General features: G+C 46.4%; 1 protein-coding gene across 1 annotated transcript in view; it reads left to right on the top strand.

The window, feature by feature from the left end:
* BCAS3 (BCAS3 microtubule associated cell migration factor) overlaps window positions 1-24,412 on the top strand; it is a 698,169-nt gene that overhangs the window by 159,131 nt on the left and 514,626 nt on the right. The window contains exon 13 of the mRNA XM_056864967.1: window positions 245-338. Coding sequence (XP_056720945.1) covers window positions 245-338 — 94 coding nt within the window. The remainder of the gene's footprint in view (window positions 1-244; window positions 339-24,412) is intronic.

The raw sequence follows: 24,412 nt of genomic DNA, 5'->3' as shown, positions 1-24,412 counted from the left end.
TGTTGGAGGTTGTTTGGCATGGTGGGAAGGAGCACCTTTGTTAGAAACATAAAATTCGGTGTGGCAGATTTTCCTTTAAGCGTTTTTCTTTCCACTTAGATTTTTAGTTCAGTTTGTCATTGAACATTCTTTTTAGCATAGTGATGGAAAATCAGGCAGCCCCCCCCCCCCCAATATTTGGGCTGGGGAAAAAAGCATAAACCAAATATGTAACTCACCTCCAGTTGTGTCTCATTTTACACAGGTGCTTGTGAGCGAGGACTCAGATAGTGACGGAATTGTGGCACACTTCCCTGCACATGAGAAACCCATCTGCTGTATGTCTTTCAACCCTAGTGGTAAGTGCCTTGATTGTTTGGCCATTCTGTAGCAAGCAAAATGCTGTAACTTAGGGGGCTTGGCTCAAATGAGTCAGATCCTTGAGACCTTCTTGCTGGGGCTCCAGAATTGCAATTCAGAAACTCTTAATGATAATAATAGTAATACTAATAATAATAATAGAAGAAGAAGAGTTGGTTTTTATATGCCGACTTTCTCTACCACTTAAGGGAAAATCAAACCGGCTTACAATCACCTTCCATTCCCCTCCCCACAACAGACACCCTGTGAGGTAGGTGAGGCTGGGAGGAGCCCTAAGAGAGCTGTGAGTCACCCAGCAGACTTCAGGCGTAGGAGTGGGGAAACAAATCCAGTTCACCAGATTGGTCTCCGCCACTCATATGGAGGAGTGGGGAATCAAACCTGGTTCTCCAGATCAGAGTCCACTGTTCCAAACCATCGCCCTTAACCACTACGCCACACTGGCTGTCTTATTATAGTAATAATAATAATCTTTTGTTTATACCCCGCCCTCCCCCGGCCAGCCTGGGCTCAGGGCGGCTGCCAACATGATTAAACATACAAAAAACATTTAATTAAAAAATTAAAACATTCTAACACACTGTAATCTCTCCAGTTCTAACTTTGGCGCCCAATATATCCCTGTAGGGAGAGATGCTCTTATGGAAAATATAGATTGCTGTAACACCCTATCAATGTTCCATATCTCGGGGGTGGGGGGAATGGACCGAATCCAAATTTAGGAAAAGTTGTCAGACAAGGCTGGAAAAGGGGGGTAGGAAAGGGAGGAGAGAGAGGGGAGGGGGGAAGGAAAAGGGAGGGGGAGGGGAGGCCTGTATTCCGATGGTACCGTTGGTGTCCTCAACCATAAGCCTGTCGGAACATCTCTGTCTTACATGCACGTAAGCGGCATGCACGTGGCAAACCTAACTGTGGTTAAGCTAAAACAGAGGTTCCCAAACTGTGCTCTGTGGAACACTTGGTGCTCTGTGAAACATCTCCTAGTACTCCATGAAGAGACTGAAAAGAAAAATTCTACTGTCATTCAGTTTAGTATATAGGTGCTAGGTGAAAATCAGTGCTCTGTGACGAATTTCTCTCCTGAAAAGTGCTCCATGACTCAAAATGTTTGGGAACCTCTGAGCTAAAATCTACACAAGCCCCAATTAGAAACTTATTCAGGCTACCTGTAACATTTGACTACAGGCACGTGTGTTGACCATTCCCCCCCCCCCCATCCCTTACTAACTAGGTTTCTAAACCAGACCTTAATCCAGGTTAAGAATTCCAGATGGGGGAAATGGGCTAACCCGCCTTGAGTTCTTTGGCAGACGGGTGGGATACAATTGTGAGTAGTAACAATAAATATAGCATTACAGCTCCACCGGGTCATGATACTACTGCCAATATTGCAAGAGTTAGTGCATCTAAAATGTAAGGTAATAGAAAATTTCCTCATCCGTTGCATTTCCAGAAAGGAACCTTTCCCCCCAAAAGATTATATTTTATTTCTTGAGGTTTGTGAAAATATTTTCATAGATTTGATACCACTTAGCCTCTTGCACTTAGTGCTAATGCTTAACCTGGGGTGTAACACAGATTTCTTTCCTAGTCAGTTTTTGGACCTGGGGGGCATTGTTGGAAGGGGGAACGATCTGAAAACAATATTTAAAGCCTCAAAGAAAGCACCTTTGCTCCCTCTCCTTCCTACTTTTTGCTGAATCAGGCTTGTGGGCAGGTAGGATGCATCCTGTCCGTGTAATCTTGTCCAGTCGACAGAGTAACTGGTTTATTATCCTTCCTGCGACAGAGTAATAACTTTTTTGATTGACTGCATGGCGGTCAGCGAAGAGGGGCTGGGGGAGATCAAGAGCTTCCGCTTGCCTAAATTAATGAGTTCTAAAGTGAATTAAAATGCCTTGAAGAGGTTTGGGATGAAATCACATTTCAAAGAACAGAAATGGAATGGATGTCCGATCTCCTGCTTGCTGTGGCCAGTCGGACTTACGGTTGACAGCCCATCTGTTATGTCAGACCTCCTTAATAACTGCACATGGGTTCAGAGCTCTGTTGCTCGTAATGCTTTTGACGGGAGGGGGGAGAAAACGCCATATCCTCTTTGTAGCATTTGTAGATCTTGACTAGTAATTCTCTGGAGGATTTGCGCTGGCCTCTCCCGTGTCTTGGTGTCTTATTTAATTAATTAATTACATACTTATCCCTCCAAGAAGCTCAGGGTGGAGTATATGGTTCTTCTTGCCTCCATTTTAGCATCACAACTACCCTTTGAAGTGGGCTAGATTGAGTGAGAGAACGGGAGGGGGGAGAGAGAGATGGGCCCCAGGTTTGTTTCATGGCATAATGAGATCTGATATTCTAATAACTACACTACACCAGCTCTCTTCTAGTATGACATGGTCTTCCTAAGGTGGCAGGGATGCTCGCTCAAGGATGCATAGATGTCTTTGTGACCAGTTATGTTCAGTTTAGAAAGAGGCATATCTCCTACCCACTGAGACCCTGGAGAGCTGCTGCCAGTCAGAGTAGAAAAAACTGACAACAAAATGGTAGACTGGCTCAGCAGGCAGATGATTTAGCTGGCTGAAGCTCCATCAGGTTTTTGTTCATATCATGCAAGGGTTTGAAAATCCAGGAACCAGAGCTCTTTGCAAACCCGGAAGATCTTCTGGTAGGTGTGCATCTTCCTGTCAAAGTTCTGATACCGAGAAGAGGTGGTTCCCAACCTTTAGCAATGGAAAGACTCCCATTTGATTAAAAAAATTCACAGTTCCCCCCTAGTCCCTGCCTTCATCTTTCTAGCACCTGTGAGACACTGGACAACTCCTTAAATAAAATAAAATAATAATTTTTATTTTATTTTATTTTATTTAAGGAGTTGTCCAGTGTCTCGCAGGTGCTAGAAAGATGAAGGCAGGGACTAGGGGGGAACTGTGAATGTTTTTAATCAAATAATTATAATTTTCAAAGTGTATGACAGGGCACCCCTCTGTCCTCTCATGTACTCTGAATGAAATAGTGAGAACCATAATAGCTGCACTTTAAAAGCAAGTTTAAATAAACATTATTTTCTGTAAATGTTCAGTCTCATAGAAGAGCTGATTCTATGGAGCCACATCTTGAAAGGCTGTGGCTCAGTGGAAGAGCATCTGCTTAGCACGCAGAAGGTCCCAGGTTCAATCCACGGCATCTCCAGTTAAAGGGACTAGGCAAGTAGGTGATGTGAAAAACCTCTGCCTGAGACCCTGGAGAGCCTCCGCTGGTCTGAGCAGACAATACTGACTTTGATGGACCAAGGATCTGTCTGATTCAGTAGAAGGCAGCTTCATGTGTCCTGACTCAACATCTAACCAATCTTGTCTCTTGATTAGAAGGGAGTTTGCACTTGCACTATCACATTGCTCATTAGGGGCTTCATGCCGTTGATTGCATTGAGTTACACTGTGTAGTCTTCTTTGAGTCTCAAGTGAGAAAGGCAGACGATAAAAAAAAATAAGTAACAGCTAGATTCTAATCAGGTAGCACCTTATAGACCAACAAGATTTTCAGGGTATAAGCCACTGAGAATCAAAACTCCCTTCATCAGAGTGCTTCGACTCTCGAAAACTTATACCTTGAAAATCTTGTTGATCTCTAAGGTGCTACCTGATTAGAATCAAATGTTAACATTTGAACCATTGCCATGTTGCCACCAGTGCAGCTGAAGTTGTTGTTTAGTAGCGCAAGGGTTCCAGAGGCATCTGGGAGGGCGGAGAGGCTCCTCCTTTTGGTACGGTTAAGTGCTAACCCGTCCTTCCACTCTGTTTACTTTCTCAAGGCCAGACATTTATGGGAAGCAACATTTCCCATTTGGAGTCCGTGTGATCTCACAAATCAAACAAGGCAGTATGATTTCTTAAGTTATTATTGTGCATCAACAGAGCAAAGAGGCTTAAAACATGCATCTTGTTTGGCCTTAACAATAGTCCTACTGATTTCAAATTTCACATTTGGCAAAGCAAGATCAAAAGCAACTTTTCCTTTCCTTTATCACCTTAGCAACCTTACCCCTGCAGTGTGCACAGGTTTTATCTTCCCAGGAGAAGAAGAAGAAGAAGAGTTGGTTTTTATACGCTGACCATTTAAGGGAGAATCAAACTGGCTTACAATCACCTTCCCTTCCCCGCCCCACAACAGATACCCTGTGAGGTTGATGGGGCTGAGAGAGTGTGACTAGCCCAAGGTCACCCAGCTGGCTTCATGTGGAGGAGGGGGGAAACAAATCCAGTTCACCAGATCAGCCTCCACCGCTCACATGGAGGAGTGGGGAATCAAACCCAGTTCTCCACCACTCCAAACCACTGCTCTTAAACACTACACCACGCTGGCTCTCAGGAGATAAGCTAAACAAGCAGTGAACTGTCCAAAGTCATCCAGGGAACTTTGTGGAAAATTTGGACCCAGTTCAGTTCCATTTCCCATACGCCACACTGGCTAACAGCTCGCCTAAGGCCACCCAGTGAGTCCAAAGGTGATCTGAACTCTGGTGTGCCCTATCTCTGTCCAAGGCTACTGGTCCGTGGGACAGTTCTGCCATTAAAGTTGCATGAGAAGGGATTAAGGCTAGAATCATCCCCTCTGCAAAATATTTAAAGAGGCCCAAACAGTTTACAAAACACCATGGCTGCTGCAGCGGCCCAGATAAAAACACATCTGACCCGCAAATGTAAATCCACAAGCGTTTCTCGGCTGAAGGCGCCTTGCATGGCAGTTTGGGAGGTCGTTGCGGGCGGAAGAAATCTACGCTGGGGGAGGGGGGAGAGAGATGATTAAGATGTTTATGAATTGGCCTCCGAGCTCGTAATGTTGTACGCGACGTTCTGCCAGGAATTCCAAGTGTGTGTAATCTTGATAAAAAGAAGAGGAGGAAAAAGGATTAAACTGCTGTCCCGTGGAATCAATGGCTCCATCTTAGGCCAGCCTAGACTAAACTGGAGATTGTCTAGACTCCAGTCGGCAGGAGCTGAACAAGTGACTCCTGCATTATTGAGCGTACATTATTAAGGACATGCCGTAATTTAGGTTGGAATCAAGCAAGCTGCCGAGCGTTAATAACTCCAGAAGTTATTAAGCTAACGACGTCTGTCCCATCCGTTTCCCTCGCAAGTGGTTTAATAGGACTGTAGGTTTTATGTGGCGTGCCTAGTCTGAACTGTTTTGGTAATTCCCCTAAGTTCTGCTGGCTTCCCAGAAAGGAAGGCCTTGCTAAGGAGGCATAAGAGAGTTGCTTGGGGAAGACATGGCTAGGGCCTGCTGCAGAAGGTGGGGGCTCAAGAACGGCAATCCTCCCCCATCAGGTGTACCAGTCTTTACTTCGCACAGAGTCGAAGGTCAGAGTTAGAGTGATCCTGGTTTTGGGTTTGCATGCCCTGCCTCTTCTGACCTGGTCCTGACTAGAGTTGCCAACTTCCAGGTACTAGCTGGAGATCTCATTCTATTACAACTGAACTCCAGCCGATAGAGATCAGATCACCTGGAGAAAATGGCCGCTTTGGCAACTGGACTCTATGACATTGAAGTCCCTCCCCTCCTCAAACCCCGCCTTCCTCAGGTTCTGCCCCCAAAACCTCCCGCCAGTGGCAAAGAGGGACCTGGCAACTCTTGTGATGGCTGCTGCTGCTGAAGCAACTGTTTAAAAACTCTGCACAGCCAATCAGAAGCCCTACTGGGCAAAAGCCCCACCTGGCCCCGCCCACATGGGCCCACAGGCACCACATTGGGGACCCCTGTAGTAAGTTGTTTCAAACTGGGAAGATAGCATTGGGTGTGGGGGAGGCTGAAGGCCCTTCTCCCCACACTAGGGCTGCCAGCCTCAAGGTGGTGGCTGGAGCTCTCCTCTATTACAACTGATCTCCAGCCAATAGAGATCAGATCACCTGGAGAAAATGGCCACTTTGGCAATTGGACTCTCTGGCATTGAAGTTTCTCCCCTCCCCAAACCCCGCTCTCCTCAGGCTCCGCCTCAAAAGCCTCCCGCCGGTGACAAAGAGGGACCTGGAAGCCCTAGTTCTGACAGCTCATTGATCTCTGAGGTTCACATGTTTTACTCCTGAGGGGTGTTGCATGCAAAGAGAATCTAAGATATCCGATTATCTTTCAAGGGTGTTTAGCTTCTGACTTATTTTTCAGCATCAGGTGCTCTAACTAGAGAGGTGCTCTAACTAGGGTTGCCAACCTCAAGATATTAGCTGGAGATTTCCTGCTATTACAACTGTTCTCCAGCTGATAGAGATCAGTTCCCTTGGAAAAAATGGCCGCTTTAGGAATTGGACTCTATGGCATTGAAGACCCTCCCCTCACCACTCACCACCCTCCTCAGGCTCAGCCCCAAAAACCTCCCACTGGTGGCAAAGAGGGACCTGGCAACCCTATAGAGAGGCAAGGCGTGGAACCCAGGACTTTCTGCTTGCCAAGCGTGTGCTGTACCCCCTGAGCTTGCTACTGCTCTTCAAATTATTTTTCTTAGGCATGTTGAAGAGCAGGTCTCCACAGAACTGTGGAACCCACAAAGAATAATAGTTTTCAATAGTGAGGGTGCCTCGAGAACTCCTGCCATTTTCTCCAGATGTTCCCCTCCCCCTTTTTAATTCTCTGTTTCTATCTGGACACCTGAAAGGGAATTCTGACTTGCCACGAATGACCAGAGAAGCATGCCTGCTTCCAACTCCACAGTGAAAAATTCCTGGAGGAAGGGGAGGGGGCGTGGCCCAGTGGAAGAGCCTCTGCTTGGCATGCAGAAGGTCCCAAGTTCAATCCTGGTTAGAAGGACCAGGCAGTAGCTGATGCGAAAGGCCTCCGCCTGAGACCCCGGAGAGCTGCCACCAGTCTGAGCAGACATTGCTGATCTTGGAGATTTGGAGAGGGTGCTTGGGGAGGGGAGGGTGCTCAGTGGAGAAGTGATGCTATGGCATAGTCTTTTCTCTTTGCAGCTACTGCTGTTTGCTCCAGGAAAATTGATCTCTTTAGTCTGGAAGAAGTCCAGGCCCCTCCTGGAGATTCATGACCCTTTGAGCAAATCAGCGATTGTTAATGCTACTGTCGGAGGCATCCAAATGGAATAGAAAACTGCTGTTTGTTGTTGTCATTTTAGTTTGTCACTGTGATCAACGGAGCTCATGACATTGAAAAGAGTCGCTTTTCATCTAAACGATAGTCCCTGGAAACGCTGACACATCTGTCAGAATGTTCTGATAGACACGCCTGTCACTTGTCCCTGAGAATATTGTAACAAAGTGCAGTATGCATCTTTAAATATGGTGGGCATTATAATGTGTAAAGCATACATAAAGCTTACATAAACTTACCAAGAGTGGCATAGCTGTCGAAGGCTTTCACGGTCAGAGTTCATTGGTTCACGTAGGTTATCCGGGCTGTGTAACCGTGGTCTTGGTATTTTCTTTCCTGATGTTTCACCAGCAGCTGTGGCAGGCATCTTCAGAGAAGTAACACTGAAGGACAGTGTCTCTCAGTGTCAAGTGTGTAGGAAGAGTAATATATAGTCAGAACGGGGTTGGGTTGAGCTGAATCATTGTCCTGCAAAAACGTCAGGAAAGAAAATACCAAGACCACAGTTAGACAGCCCGGATAACCTACAAGAACCAGTGGCATAGCTGTTATTTAGGAGACCAGGCTGGGAACCAGGAAATCCTTGGGTTCAGATGCGCTCCCTCTGCCCCCATCTGCAATATGGGAATAGTTGTAGAAGAAGACGAAGAAGGTTGGTTTTTATATGCTGCCTTTCTCTACCACTTAAGGGAGAATCAAACTGGCTTACAATCACCTTCCCTTCCCCTCCCCTCAACAGACACCTTGTGAGGTAGGTGGGGCTGAGAGAGTGTGAGTAGCCCAAGGTCACCCAGCTGGCTTCATGTGTAGGAGTGGGGAAACAAATCCAGTTCGCCAGGTTAGCCTCCGCCATTCATGTGGAGGAGTGGGGAATCAAACCCGGTTCTCCAGATCAGAGTCCACCACTCCAAACCACTTCTCTTAACCACTATACCACATCCTAGAGGCAAACTGAAGCGATATTTGTGAAACTCTTGAACACCTCTCATGCTGTATCTGTGCTGCATAGATTAAAATGCCGTGAGGTGCACATCAAAAGATGGGAACTGTTTAAAATTTGCAAGCATGGTTTTGCTTGACTTTTTGAGCTCAGACTTTTAAAACACACAAATAGAGAGGATGGAGTGCAGCAACTGGCTGCTGCTGGCTCTTCACTTTCCCTGGCAAAGAGAATGCATTCCATCACATATCCTATGGCTTTGTTCTCTTGTCTACAAACTAGGTTTCCAAACCAGGATTAAAGAACATAATTTGGATTCTTGGTTTTCAGCCCACAGAATGGAATACATCTCGATTCGAATCTGGTAGCACCTTACAGACCATCAAGATCTTCAAAATATAAGCTTTCAAGAGTCAGAGCTCCCTTCTGGACTCATAGAATCATAGAGTTGGAAGGGACCACCAGGGCCATCTAGTCCAACCCCCTGCACAATGCAGGGAATTCACAACTATCTCCCCCCCACCCCCAGTGACCCCTACTCAATGCCCAGAAGATGGCCAAGGTGCCCTCCCTCTCATGATCTGCCTAAGGTCATAGAATCAGCATTGCTGACAGATGGCCATCTAGCCTCTGCTTAAAAACCTCCAGGGAAGAAGAGCTCCCCACCTCCCGAGGAAGCCTGTTCCACTGAGGAACCGCTCCAATTGTTAGAAAGTTCTTCCTAAGGTCGAGACGGAAACTCTTTTGATCTAATTTCAACCCGTTGGTTCTGGTCTGACCTATTCTACTGTTCTACCTAGCTGTTCTACTGCAGACCAACACGGTCACCCTCTGAATGGGAGCATAGTTTGTCAGTGTGTCTGATTTGGACTTTGTGACAAACTGCACTGTCAAAGGACCATAAAATCTTCAATATCTGAGCTGCAAGCGGAGAGGAGGGGAGGAGGCAAACGCAAAACCTTCGGAATCTCCTCCTTCTTCGTTGCATCCAAAGGCTCCCTGTGGGGTGGATCCTTTCTGCTGGCAGAAGACGTTTCCACTGGTGAAAAAGGAGTGTATGTGATTTTCACCAATTCACCCCTCCCTCTTCACACACCCTTCTGCAAACTGTTGCTGGCTCTTCACTCTCCCCCAAGGACATGATTGGGGGGGGGGTGGGACAGGCTGCAACAGGAGCAGGGAAGGTTTGCTGCCCTGGGTTTTGCTGTGAAAGGATCCATCCTAGACTCTTTTTTTAACTGCTGCTCTAAGGGAGATACGGGTGGTCTCCCATGGGGAAACATCAGAGGTTCCCGAACACAGTCATTATCGCGATTATGGCGTACAAAATATATGTTGAATGTAACATTCGAAGATCTACCCCCAGCCTGTATCATTAGCTCCACAATTTGATTTTTAAGCGCTTTTTTTGCTCTCCCGATTCTCTGGATCTCGAGGGCTTCTGTCACTTGGTGTGCAGCCTTTATGAATAGAGCTCCACCAAAGCCTGTTTATATAATGCCATTAGCACTTGGCTGTTAGTAATTATACAGGCCCTGCCAAGCTATTTTCATAGGCTGTATAATAGGGCTCTTAAAAGCAATATAGCTACTTGTTAAAAATATATGCCAGTGCGTTTTGAGAAGTCCATAAAATGCAGCCATAAGGCTTCCTTATGCCTCATGTGATGTGGTAGCTAAGAAAGGAACCGTGAGCCATTCCCAGGTTTACTTTGGTGGCATTAGGCACACTGCAATTCTATATCCTCCAGTCTTTTTATAGATGAAAATAAGGGTGCTCTTGTTTACCTGCGGTACCCAGATTCTCCCATAAGGTTGCCAACCTCCTGGCAGGACCTGAAGATCTTCTAGAATCCCAACAGATCTCCAGGCTGCAGAGATCAGTTCCCCTGTAGAAAACAACAGCTTTGCAGGGTGGGCTTTATGGAGTTATACCCCACTAAGGCCCCCCTGTCCAAACTCCCCCTTACTCCTAGGCTCCACCCCCAAGTCTCCAGGAATTTCCCAACCCAGAATTGGCAACCCTACAGAATCCCAACTTTGAGTCCTCAACAATTGCTCATCACTCTTTTCTCTACCTGCTGGGTTCATGTACTCTGCCTTGCACTAACATCTGAATCAGGTGTGCTAGTAAACTGGCCATAAAAAATTTAAAAATGTAATTTGTATTCATTTTTAATGCATGTTCTGCTCTTTGGCCGTCTGAAGTTTCCTTTAAAATTTGCAAAAGTTTATCAGAATATTTAATCTTTTGTGTGTCTGGTTGCATGAATTATAGAATAGCCACAATTTTAACATGGTGAATGACATTTACTATCTGGTTAGGTAGTGGCAGAGGGAGAAGAATGCAAGGGGGGCCATCACATTTTGGTGCTTCAGGCTAACAACTTTTAAAAGACCTTGTCAAGTTATCCTCCAGTGGCAGGGACAAAATAGGTGCATTGATGTACCAGGATCATATGCCAAACAAGAGGCACAGTCTTTAGAAAAGAGAGTCCAGAGGAACACCTCCTGTTCTTTTAGTTTTCCATCAGGAATGTCACCTTAATTAGTACTGGCCTACTTTGAAGTGTCGTTGTGAGGATTAGTGAGAAATGCTATTCAGTGCTTATATTCCTTTAGCTACATAAATGTTGAATATTATGAGGTCTGATTGAATTTACCTTTCGCTTTTGTGTGATTGTGTGTGTATGTGTGTGCATGTGTATAAAATTATATTAATTCCATCCCCTTTCTTCAATGGCTCCTTCTTTTACAAATGAATAAGCCTGATAATTTCTGTGACCCCATTCATACTGTGGAAAGTGTTGTATTGATCTTCTTGTTTTAAATGGCAAAGTGGCTGGGATATGAACACATGAAGCTGCCTTATATTGAATCAGACCCTCGGTCCATCATAGTCAGTGTTGTCTACTCAGACTGGCAGCGGCTCTCCAGGGTCTCAGGAAGAGGTCTTTCACATCACCTACTTGCCTAGTCCCTTTAACTGGAGATACCGGGGATTGAACCTGGGACCTTCTGCATGCCAAGCCGAGGCTCTACCTCTGAGCCACAGCTCTTCCCCTGGCTCCTGTGACTTCAATCTCTGGTTCTTGTTGAACTTGTTTGGTGTGGTTTGACTATGTGTTCTCCTTTTCATTTTAAGACATTATATATTACATTTTTGTAGTGTGCACAATTGTAATTCTTGTCAGACACCTCAGGGTCCTTTTTGTAGGCTTGTTTGTGGGGCATAGATTTGTAAAGTGATGTATGTAATGTTCTTGTAGGTTATCCAGGCTGTGTAACCGTGGTCTTGGTATTTTCTTTCCTGACGTTTCGCCAGCAGCTGTGGCAGGCATCTTCAGAGGAGTAACACTGAAGGACAGTGTCTCTCAGTGTCAAGTGTGTAGGAAGAGTAATATATAGTCAGAAAGGGGTTGGGTTTGAGCTGAATCATTGTCCTGCAAAAAGTAACAAAGGTAATGTCTTGATACTTATCTTGATACTTACAGGACAATGGTTAGCACATTACCTTTGTTACTTTTTGCAGGACAATGATTCAACTCAAACCCAACCCCTTTCTGACTATATATTACTCTTCCTACACACTTGACACTGAGAGACACTGTCCTTCAGTGTTACTCCTCTGAAGATGCCTGCCACAGCTGCTGGCGAAACGTCAGGAAAGAAAATACCAAGACCACGGTTACACAGCCCGGATAACCTACAAGAACCAATGAACTCTGACCGTGAAAGCCTTCGACAATATTATGTAATGTTAATTTAACATCGACACTTGTGCTTGCAAATTAGGGAGGTGATTCTTGTTTTCATGATGTTGCAGCAGTTTTACTGAAGTCTGTGGGACTGTTCTGATTCCAAATGCATCCAGGGAACCAAGTTGTAAAATATAGTATTTAGAATTTTTTAATGCTGCCTCTCATTAAAAATAAAAATAAAAACCTAATAAAGACACTAAAAGTTGTTAAATGAAACTCAACATAAAAAACCCACCAGAGCACAAAAACATACTGAGCAGCTTCATGATGAACAGGTTTCAGACACACTATAAAATGATGTTAACAGATCAGCTGCTTAATTAAAAGCCTGGGTGAACAAAAACATTTTGGCCTGGTACCTAAGAGAGGGTAGAGTAGACACCAGGTGAGGCTCGGGGGAAGGGCATTCCATAGGTGTGGTCAAGGTGCAACTATTGAAAAAGCCCTGTTTCTGGTTGCCACCTGCCTCACCTCTGAAGATTTCAATGGGATTAATTTTTTTCTTGTAGTAACATATTTGCACAATTGTTTCGAGGCCAGGCTTGGATAGGTTCTATAATGCCACAGCTGTACCTTGAGACACAGAATGCAAAATGCAATATGCTGAATACTGTTTCTGTCTGTCAAAAATAAACTTTCTAGCCCTCCCAGCTGCAAATACAGATTTTCTGCTAGGGTACAGGGCTGCAGAGACCTCACAGTGACAGCCCCCAACACCTGCTGCTGCTTGGTAGAGTGGTAGGGGGGAAATGAGCCAAGAATTGCTGTTGCGTCAGTTGCGTGACATCATTTCCAGGGCGAACCTGGAAGTGATGTCACACCATGTATGCCACTCTCTGGCGTTCATCAGAAACTCTCTGGTAAAATCAGGGCTCTAACTGGATATTTTACCTCTGTTGTGAAATCTGCATTGATGTCCACATTTTGGCCACTGGATCTCCAGCTATATGGGATCCCCTCTGGGCCCCTCATGACTAGTCTGCCTCTTTCCTCCTGTTCTGCAGTCAGCCCTAAATATGTTTAAACATATTTAACCCTCCAGTCAAGTCAAATATTCCAGCTGGAATGACATTTGAGGGACCGGATCAAAATAGGGGACCAAAGGTATAGGGTTGCTAAGCTCCAGGTACCAGTTGGAGATCTCCTGCTGTTACAACTGATCTCCAGCCGATAGAGATCAGTTCACCTGGAGAAAATGGCCGCTTTGGCAATTGGACTCTATGGCATTGAAGTCCCTCCCCTCGCCAAACCCCGCCCTCCTCAGGCTCTGCCCCAGAAACCTCCCGCCAGTGTCGAAGAGGGACCTGGCAGCCCTACAAAGGTAGGAACTTACCAGCTGGGGAAGATAAATCCACAGCTTTCAGACTATATAGCCTGAGGCCAACCTTTCCGTGACATCTTGTCTGCTGTGGAACTCATGTGCTTCTGCAGTGGAACCCCCTGCGTTCCAGAGCATTCAGGGAAGTGTCATGGGCACTCGCTCACACTGGATCTAATGTAGCAGAATTAGGTGGTGGAAAGCAGAGGTGTGGTGGGGGCTGTACCACTTAGGACTCCAGAAGCAGTAGCACAGTTTTTGATTTCTCTTAAAAAAAAAAACCTCCCCAAAACTAGAACAGAAGGCTGAGCTAGATTTTTTCCTCTCCCCGATGTATTAGTCCTCTGCTTCCATCACATGTTTTTAACCACAAGAAGCATTTATGAAAGGTATTCTCTCCCCCCTCCCAATCTGTGATCCTGTCGTTGGAAACAGGATGCCGGACTCGATGGCTGGGTCAGATGGACCCTTCATCTGGCCCAGCGCGGTAATCTGTTGCCTCCAGGAAGCTTGTTAAAGTAGCAAGCAGTGACTCGTTTTGCTTTTCTGGAAACAGTCCTGAGGGATACATTTAAAAACGCTGTAAAATGAACAAGTACGGCATGCTAGCACAGAAAAAAAAGAAGAAAGAAAAGAAAAGAAAAATGGTTTGGAGAGGGGAGTGCGGCTCACTCGGCTGCTTGGCTTGCAACGTGCCGTCTATGGGTTCTATTCATAGTAGCTGAAATTAAAGGATGCCGTTAAAGGCTGTTGTGAACCAGCCCAGTCCGACAGCTGCATTGAGTTTGTTTTTCAATTTCCCACTGCCTTTTTTGTTTATTAGCTGTGACTCTGAGGTCAGAATTAAAACAAACATTTTAATGGCAGCATTTACGACCTCGGCAGCGGGCACCCCTGGCTCGGGGCTGTGATCTGGACCGGCACCGTATGGGTGGTGCAGGGCAGTCCTCCCCCCCCCCACTTGAAACGCCGCTGCAACTGGAGAAACTTCTCCCCCCCCACAAGAGTACATTTCTTGTAAATCACGTAGTTGATAAGAATCACACAATCTGAATTTTTCGGTTACATTGGAAGAACTGGTTACACTTAAATTTTTGTTTGAGGAGGCCCTGGAAGGGGGAAAATAAATGGGACTGTGAACATTTTTATTTAAAGCTTACATACTTCCATGGTTTGCTTTGACAGATATGTAAGACTTGCAGGCTTTGTAAGATGATTAAAATCGAGGTTGAATATAAGTTATATAAACTTGCTCCTGGAAGTGATTGTTGATTAGGACTGCACAGAATTTTCTCTCTCTCCCTCTCTCTTGCTTTGTGAGGGAGGTCAGAAATATTTTCACCAGAATTTTTTATTGTTAAGAATGTTCACTTTTCCCCCAATTCAGTTTCCGTCTGTCATTTCCCCTGCCGCTTCATCGTCAGCTTTTCCATCTTTCTGCCAAGTTCTTCTCCTTCCTGGCTTACTTACAAGGGTGAATGTGGACATGGAGAACAGGGCAGGAGATCTCCATGCCCCACCTGGCTTTGACAACCCTAAAACAATCCTAGTTAGCCAGTTAAGTTTGACTACATGCTGACATCATTGGGGGCAGGTAAAATCAGTTAAGAGCAAGGGCCATGCTCTTAGATAGACTAACATTTAAAAAAAATTTTTTGTGGAATTGGGAGGAGACCTTATATAGGCCAACTAGACCAGTAGGTTTGGCAGCTCTTGATTGGGAAGTACCTGGAGAGCCTGAGGAGGGCGAGGCTTGAGAAGGGGAGGGACTTCAATGGGGTATAATGCCATAGAGTCCACCTTCCAAAGCAGCCATTTTTCCAGGTGAACTAATATCTGTCACTTGGAGATCAGTTGTAATAGCAGGAGATTTCCAGCCACCACCAGGAGGTTGGCAACCCTATAGGCCAGCCATCTACATAGTGCAGTGAATGAAAAGCTACAGCATCCCCAACAGATGGCTGTCCATCCCTAGAGAGAAGAACTTCTCCTCACCTCCCAGAAATTGGTTCCATTGTCAAACCTCTCTTAACACTAAGATGTTTCTCCTAATGTTTGACTTAAATCTACCCTCCTGTAATTTAAGCCTTTTAGATCTAATCTGGCCCTTTGGAGCAGCAGAAAAGCATTCTTCCAAAAAGTGAAAACAAGGAAGGGAATTGCTAGTCTGGGTTGCCAAACATATTCATGAGAAGAAGGGAGCAGTTGCAGCTCAACCTAAGAGTAATACTGGAGTGAGGAAAGTCAGAGTAGAGTGATTAAGAGCGGTGGTTTGGAGTGGTGGAGTCTGATCCGGAGAACCTTGTTTGATTCCCCACTCCTCCACATGAGCGGCGGAGGCTAATCTGGTGAACCGGATTGGTTTCCCCATTCCTACACACAAAGCCAGCTGGGCGATCTTGGGCTAGTCACACTCCCTCAGCCCCACCTACCTCTCAGGGTGTCTTTTGTGGGGAGGGGAAGGTGATTGTAAGCTGATTCTCCCTTAAGTGGGAGAGGAAGCTGGCATATAAAAACCAACTCCTCCTCCTCCTCCTCCTCCTCCTCCTCCTTCTTCTTCTTGAAATTCATTGTACTGCTTACTCCATTAAAATTAATGGCTACAACCCCCCCCCCCCCAGCTCTTTACAAGATTATGGCAGCTGCACGTTCTGTGGGAGTTTCCTTAGGAATATTCACATGTTTTAAAAAAGAAATTAAAAGAAATGTCCTAAGTTTTATGTAATCAACTGTGATTCTAGCCTTCATCTGCTAGGGCATGGGGCTATCAGCAGATTGAATGTTTTTAATGCAAAAGCTATTAATTTTCCATCTACTTGAGGAATATATACATTTTGAACACACTCACACCACTTTTTTTTTACAAGACTTTGTTCAGTGCTATGAAAATGAGTCTGTCGTTTTGCATCTTTTGAAGGATGCAATACATTGTGTTTACATTTATGATACCAGCTGAAGAGGGAGGGGGAAAACCACTTGTGGTTTCATATTGAGCATATAAGTGATGCTATGCTCCTAGGTCTGACTGCAAATAGTTGGTGTATATCTGTTGTGCCTACAGTGGTTGGTTGGTCTTCTTGCTGAAGCAAGTGGTGTTCAAAGGCCTTGACTGCAGTCCATAAACCTCTTCAGCTAGCTGCTTACATGCCCGAATGTGTCTCTGCAGCAGTGCATCTTGCCCACAACTGTTGGGTGTTCGGACATTGTCGGGATGCGTCCCAGCAGACTCAGGATCCAGCAGAGCACAACAGAACGGAGTGCGGAGCTAGGAGTTGGTTGCATGTTGCAGGGGCTCCGGGGGATCACAGAGTATTTGTGGTCTGGCAGCAGGGTGCCTGAATGACCACCTCCTTCCTGCCCAAACCTGGGGACTCCCCGCTCCAGATCCAGATGTCTTCTGGGATTAGGCGATCAAAGGGCCTATTCTGTGGGTTCTTCCTTGGGTTGCCAACCTCCAGGTTCTAGCTGGAGATCTGCTATTACAACTGATCTTCAGCCGATAAAGATCAGTTCACCTGGAGAAAAACGGCTGCTTTGGCAATTGTTCTCTATGGCATTGAAGTCCCTCCCCTCCCCAAACCCTGCCCTCTTCATGCTCTGCCCGCAAAACTTCCAGGTATTTCCCACCCCAGAGCTGGCAACCCTAGTTCTTCCACATATATGGAATTCCCACCGGAGAGAGAGCCACCAAGCATATTGTCTGATTTTAGGCGCCAGGCAAATTCTCTCCTGTGTGCCTGGGGCTTGGGAGATCAAGAGTTGACCCCCCATCTGATTGTTCTGCACCTGGCCTGATGTTAAAACTGTTCTTCAGTTTTATGTTGGCAGTGTTTTTTAAAAATTAAATTATTTATTTGAATATTTTATCCCACTTTTCTCCTGCAAAGCAAGACTCAAAGTGGCTTACCAATAAATATATATATATATATATATATATATATATATATATATATATATATATATATATATATATATATATATATATATATATATATATATAAATCATAGTTAGGGTTGCCAGGTCTCTTTTTGCTACCAGTGAGAGGTTTTTGGGGTGGAGCCTGAGGAGGGTGGGGTTTGAGGAGGGGAGGGACTTCAATGCCATAGAGTCTGATTGCCAAAACGGCCATTTTCTCCAGGTGAACTGATCTTTGTTGGCTGGAGATCAGTTGTAATAGTGGGAGAACTCCAGCTAGCACCTGGAGGTTGGCAACCCTAATCACAATGCAATCATAAAAGAGAAGGAGCAGTCAGGAGGGAGGGGCTGAGCAGCTGGAAGAACTCAGCCCCTGGTGGAACTGTCTCCCTTGGCAAGCGGCGGCAGGGAGCAGCTCCTTGTGAGCAGTAAATGGGGGGATCGAGTGGCTGGCTGTACCGGGAGCTTCCTTGCATTGTTTGTATTAATGATTTGTAAACCACCTTGGATCCCATGATGGGAGAAAGGGAATGCAGAAATAAAATGACATTAGTAATCGAGCAGTGCAGGCGAGGATCTGAGCCAAGGACTCCAATTGAAGGGTGCAAAGATGCAGAAAGCGGGACTGCAGGTGGGTAGATAAAGGGCTGGAAGATGGAGGAGCAGAACAGTTCTCAAGGCTAGGCAGGGTGGCAGGCGGAGACGTCTCAGCAGGGAGCCATTCAGCCAAGGCCAGAGTGAGCTGTTCCCAGGCAAAGACTGCTGGGCTGTTCCCAGCATGTACTGCTGGGGACGAGTGGGAATACACTGGCTTTCTGGGTAGATGGAGTCACACTGGGTGATACTTCTCTACGGTTCTTCCATTCTGTAGCCTCACCATAAGGGAAAGAAGTGCCCAGACTAGGAAGCTTCCCGATATAGGGCAAAACCCAGTGGTATGAGAAATGCCTTGAGAAAGAGACACATCACACCTCCATTCTCTGGCAGAGCAAATTGGAAAAGCCACTCTGTTGCCTTTCAGCCACAGAGAATGGTAGGAGTAGGGTTGCCAGCTCCGGGTTGGGAAATACCTGGAAATTTTTTGGGTGGGGCCTGAGGAGGGTGGGGTTTGGGGAGGGGAGGGACTTCAATGCCGTAGAGTCCAATTGCCAAAGTAGCCATTTTCTCCAGGGGAACTGATTTCTATCGCCTGGAGATCAATTGTAATAGTGGGAGATCTCCAACCACCACCTAGAGGTTGACAACCCTAGTTAGGAAGCAGGCGTGCCTTCAAGCACCCCAAGGCTTTGGGGATTAGAAGTTTCCACCCAGGATGGCTGTTCCAAAAAAAAAAAGGACTATCTGGGTGGACTTGTGAATTACCTGGGTGTAAAATACCAGCAGCCCTGACCTGGATGGCCCAGGCTAGCCCAATCTCGTCAAATGTCAGAAGCTAAGCAGGGTCGGTCCTGGCTAGTACTTGGATGGGAGACCCCCAAGGAATACCAGGGTCGCTATGCAAAGGAAGACAATGGCAAACCACCTCCAAACATCTCTTGCTTTGAAAACCCCGTAAGGGGTTGCCATAAGTCGGCTGTGACTTGATGGCACTTTACACACTCAGAAGATACCACCATGCCTTAAGAAGAAGAGTTGGTTTTTATATGCCGCCTTTCTCTACCACTTGAGGCAGAATCAAACCGGCTTACAATCTCTTTCCCTTCCTCTCCCCATAACAGACACCCTGTGAGGCTGAAAGAGCTCAAAGAGATTTGTGACTAGCCCAAGGTCACCCAGCTGACTTGATATGGAGGAGTGGGAAAACAAATCCAGTTCTCCAGATTAGTGTCTACTCCTCCTAACCACTACGCCATTATCGCTCTCTAAACACAAACCAGGGGTTAAGCCTGAAGCATATTTGTAAGAATGAAAGGAGGGGGGGTATCCTTTGACCCTGGCTGAGCAGAAGTATCCAGGGAGGCCTGCGTGCAGGAAGGTGCTGTGGTTTGTGTTGCAAGTGGAACATACCCAGTTGGTTTTCTGGCAGCCAGCCCTGTGGCCTGAGCTTACAAGCGAGTTGTTTGGATGACAGCTCAGGGTCCAAAATAAACCCTCCATCCTGAGCTGACCTTGGAGCAGCACTTTGTTCTGGCATGATCCAGCACCTCCACTGAGTCACTGGAATACCAGACGTTTATTTGCCATAACCAAAGCATGATATACTGAGGCATGTTCTTTCAGCAAGCTGGCAAGAGTGAAATTTCCACCATCAAACAGCCACCCTGCTGTGGTTGCTGATGGCACTGTAAGACCAGGGATGTTTGAAGCCTGTCTCTGTGTTTCCGAAGACATTTTTTACTTCCTCCAGGATAGTATCAGATGGCTGGCATTGCTGGGACTTTGATTGACTGGGTTTGTAAACAGACAGTATACTGGTCACCTTTGCTGAGTGAAAGGTGCTTCCTGGTTAGTATGCCCTTCCAGTGCGGTCTTAAGGAGTTGTGTGAAACATCTCTTTCCTCTGTGGAAGAGTATCTGATTTGCAAGCCAAAGGTCCCAGGTTCAATTTCCAGCCTCTCCAATTGAAAGGACCAGTCGGTAGATAACATAAAAGATCTCTGGCTGGGACACTAGAGAGCTGTTGTTAGTTAGAGTAGTAGAAGAAGAAGAGTTGGTTTTTATATGCCGACTTTTTCTACCACTTAAGGAAGAATCAAACTGGCTTACAATCACCTTCCCTTCCCCTCCCCACAACAGACACCCTGTCAGGTAGGTGGGGCTGAGAGAGTTCTAAGAGAGCTGTGACTAGCCAAAGGTCACCCAGCTGGCTTGATGTGGAGGAGTGGGAAAACAAATCCAGTTCACCAGATAAGCCTGTGCCACTCATGTGGAGGAGAGGGGAATCAAACCCGGTTCTCCAGATCACAGTCCGCCGCACCAAACCACTGCTCTTAACCACTGCACCACACTGGCTCAGTAGGCAGTACTGACCTTGATAGACCAAGAGCCGGCCTCAGTAAAAGGGATCTCCATGTGTTTTCATGTAGTGCTCTTGCACAGTCAGGTGATCGCCGCAACCCCAGCAGCTTGGTCCCCATTGACAGACTGACCTCACAGGGATGTCAAAATCGTTAAGTGGCTGCCTGATGAACCAGAGCCCTGGTTTTAGGAACGTACGTAATCCAGAGCACCTTGATAATGAACATCTGAAAACAGGATATCCGGGCATCTCTTCTTTCAAACAGCAAAAGCCTTATTACTGCTTCTGGCAGAGTATGCTAAGTATGCAGTGAAGGGTCAGTCTCAATGATTAAAGATAAAGTTGCCTTTATTGAAGGAACTGCATTTTTAGGGTATGAAAGCTATGAGACAGAGCCTCTAGCTGTCTATCTAGCTAAGGAGGGAGGGAGAGGTAGAATGACTTCCCAGAAGAATATCAGTCTAAGGACAGACAAGAGGTGTGAAAAAAGGGTGGAAAGGTCTCTAACCGTACAGCCCTAACTAGCTGACCACTTGCCCGCCCCCTGCTGGGTCGTCTTCTCAGTTCCTTTGCACGCTAGACATTGCAACTCTTCCAACAGTTTCCACATTAAACAGTTGAAATTTGGTACATATATGGTCCAAGGCTGGCTGATTACTGGATAAATCTGAAAGGAAGGCATTTGTAAGTCCCTCCCCTAGAATCAGGTGAAAGAGGCTTAACCTCCGTGGTCAAGATACTTCCTGGCCACCCAGAATGTAGTGATTTAGTACAATGCTAGCACAACTGATTACTGAACATATACTATGATTGCACCAAGGCATTGCAGCTTAAAGGAAGTAGAGCTCTACATGGGACAGAGTATTTCATTCATGGACCTCTGTTGCCCTTGGAAAGATGGATTTTGCATGTCAGCAGCAGCCAAAAGTCAACACCTTCAGAATGCAGGTTTCATGTGTTTGTAATCTATATAGCCCCAAACAGTATGGGCAACCAAGATTATTGCCCATCTCCTCCCACGTTGCCTCATTACAATCTCCACTGAACGACAGCATCAATGCTTTGGGTTCACACTGTGGTAGAACTATCAAACTAGTCCCGCATTCCGACTCACACACCGTGCATGGACATGCTCTGTTTCCTTCAGCCCGGCAATAAGGCTAGATGGCCATCTGTCAGCAATGCTGATTCTGTTACCTTAGGGAGATCATGAGAGGGAGGGCACCTTGGCCATCTTCTGGGCATGGAGTATGGGTCACTGAGGGTGTGTGTGTGGGGGGGGAAGTAGTTTGGAGTTTCCTGCATTGTGCAGGGGGTAGGACTAGATGACCCTGATGGTCCCTTCCAACTCTATGATTCTATGAAACTATGGAGAGTCAATTCAGTTCCCTGACATGATAGAGCTACCTTTCTTCCACAAACTTGTCTACTCCATCTGTAAAGCCGTTAAATCGTCTAATCCTCGTTTCCCACTAGCAGTGGACTGGTGATTAAGTGCTAGCGCGGATGCAGTTTAGGGCATCCACCCTGTAGCAACTGAGTATGCTGCTGCTGCTGCTGGAGAGCTTCAGTGTAATTTCTTGGCCTCTGTGCCGTGGAAGGAGCTGCAGTAGCAGAAGCTGATCGCTTCTTCCTGTGGCAGGAGCAATATTTCAGCTTTCAATTTTTAATGCTGAAGCTTAACCCAGAGCTATAAATGTTACAATTGAGTTAAACATTAGTGCAGCAGTGGATAAACATAAGTTCCGTGTTGCCGCTAGCGCTTATTCTTCTTGTGGCTTTCCTCGTTTAGCAGCATCAGTTTGAGTTTCGTGCTGAATATCCTCTAGTTTAACTTTCCAGGTAGAAACCAGCAAATTTGATGGGGCAGCATTCCCTCCCCCGTAATATTTAGAATTGTTTTTCCTCGAATAAATAACACAATGCAAATATTTTCTCTGTTTGCCAAGTACCCAAATATTTCACCCCCTTTGCCACCATTGGTTTCCCTTGCCTGCTTTCTCCTTTCTGAATCGTTCCCATGGTCCAGTTGAGTTGCGCAACAAATGGAATGATTTCACAGTGCTACATAGCGAATTAGGCTTGTGTTTGGGGGGCAGGGGAAGCAAAGGCAATGAAGCCAGCATTGGTGGAGGCAAATCAGAATCTGCAAGCTAAATCCTGGATTGACAAATTACATGATGAGCCCAGCATTATATAGAAGAAAAAGAAGAGTTGGTTTTTATATGCTTTCTCTACCACTTAAGGAAGAATCAAACCGGCTTACAATCACCTTCCCCTCCCCACAACAGGCACCCTGTGAGGTGGGTGGGGCTGAGACAGCTCTATGAGAGGTGTGACTATCCCAAGGTCACCCAGCTGGCTTGATATGTAGGAGTGAGGAAACCAGCCTGGTTCACCAGATTAGCATCCACTGCTCATGTGAAGGAGTGGGGAATCAAACTACCACTCCAAACCATTGCTCTTAACCACTACACCACATAGACTCATAACAAGAATATATGCGAACCCTCCCAGGAGGTTATGGTGAAGATGGGCATGGAAATTGGAGCGGTCTTGGAAATGCAGGAAGATGAAAGAGAGTCCTGTGAGAAATGGAGGAGTAAAGTGGGGTTTCATGGCTTGACTTGGGTTTAGAATACTCTACCAGTTGTGTAGTAACCGCACAAACGAGGAATGGCTCAAAGCTGAGTTTATGGTTATAGCATGAGAGGAGCAAAAGAGAAGTGGGAGGGGACAGAATGGGCAGAGCAGGAGGCACTAATAGTAGTGGAAAGTGCTGTCAAGTCACAGCCGAATTATGGCAACCCCATAGGGTTGTCAAGGTGAGAGACCTTCAGAGGTGGCTTGCCATTGCCTGCCTCTGTGTAGCAACCCTGGGCTTCCTTGGTGGTCTCCCATCCAAGTACTCACCAGGGCCAACCATTCTTAACTTCTTAGAGCTGACGAGATGGGGCTAGCCTGGGCCATCCAGGTCAGGGCTCTAGCCAGGGAAAAAACAGAGTTGTAAGCAGGCAACAGCCAGCACTGACTGTCCTTGGAGCTGAACGAGATGATGGGTATTGGTGGCCTAAGTTTGTGGCGAGGGCACGTGTGTGAACACCTGGCTGCTCGAAGGCTAGTGAACTCACAGACTCCTAACAGGAGGGTTGCGGTTGTGTCTAGGAGGGCTGGGGGGATTCCCCTTGAGGGGCCGTGGCTCAGAGGTAGAGCATCTGCTTGGCATGCAGAAGGTCCCAGGTTCAATCCCCGGCATCTCCAGTTAAAGGGACTAGGCAGGTAGGTGATGTGAAAGACCCCTGCCTGAGACCCTGGAGAGCCGCTGCTGGCCTGAGTAGACAATACTGACTTCGATGGACCAAGGGTCCGATTCAGTATAAGGCAGCTTCACGTGTTCATGCCTTAGGTGTAGGTGTGCAAGCTTGGTGTGGTGGGCAGTGTTGGTCAGTCATGATCTCTCATGTATTTGAGCTTCTTGAGCAAATGTCATGTGATAAATTAAGTCCTCTACTAAAAACTGGCCGAAAGTACAGCTTTTGCATTGTGGGGCTACAGCCCAGCTGCACGGAACCAAAGCTGAGCATCTGCAAGTCCTTGTGGGTTGGGGGCTGTCCTGTGAAATTATTTCAGGGAGTGGGTGCCACTTGCCGTAGCGGAGTCCAGTCCCTGTCCTCAGGCATCATTAACAGACATCAGTCCCATTTGCAGCTGAGAATCTCCAAGGGAAGGAACATGCACCAAGTTCTCAGGCAGCTGGTTTCATATTTAAATCAAAAGAGTTTCCATCTTGACATTAGGAAGAATTTTCTAACAGAGCGGTTCCTCAGTGGAACAGGCTTCCTCGGGAGGTGGTGAGCTCTCCTTCCCAGGAGGTTTTTAAGCAGAGGCTAGATGGCCATCTGTCAGCAATGCTGATTCTATGACCTTAGGCAGATCATGAGAGGGAGGGCACCTTGGCCATCTTCTGAGTATGGAGTAGGGGTCACCGTGGGTGTGGGGGGAAGCTGTGAATTTCCTGCATTGTGCAGGGCGTTGGACTAGATGACCCTGGTGGTCAC

Source organism: Euleptes europaea, chromosome 19 (genome assembly GCF_029931775.1).
Source record: "Euleptes europaea isolate rEulEur1 chromosome 19, rEulEur1.hap1, whole genome shotgun sequence".
NCBI lineage: Eukaryota > Metazoa > Chordata > Lepidosauria > Squamata > Sphaerodactylidae > Euleptes > Euleptes europaea.
Note: the sequence above shows the minus strand (reverse complement) of the source record. Positions and strands in the feature narration are given on the sequence as shown.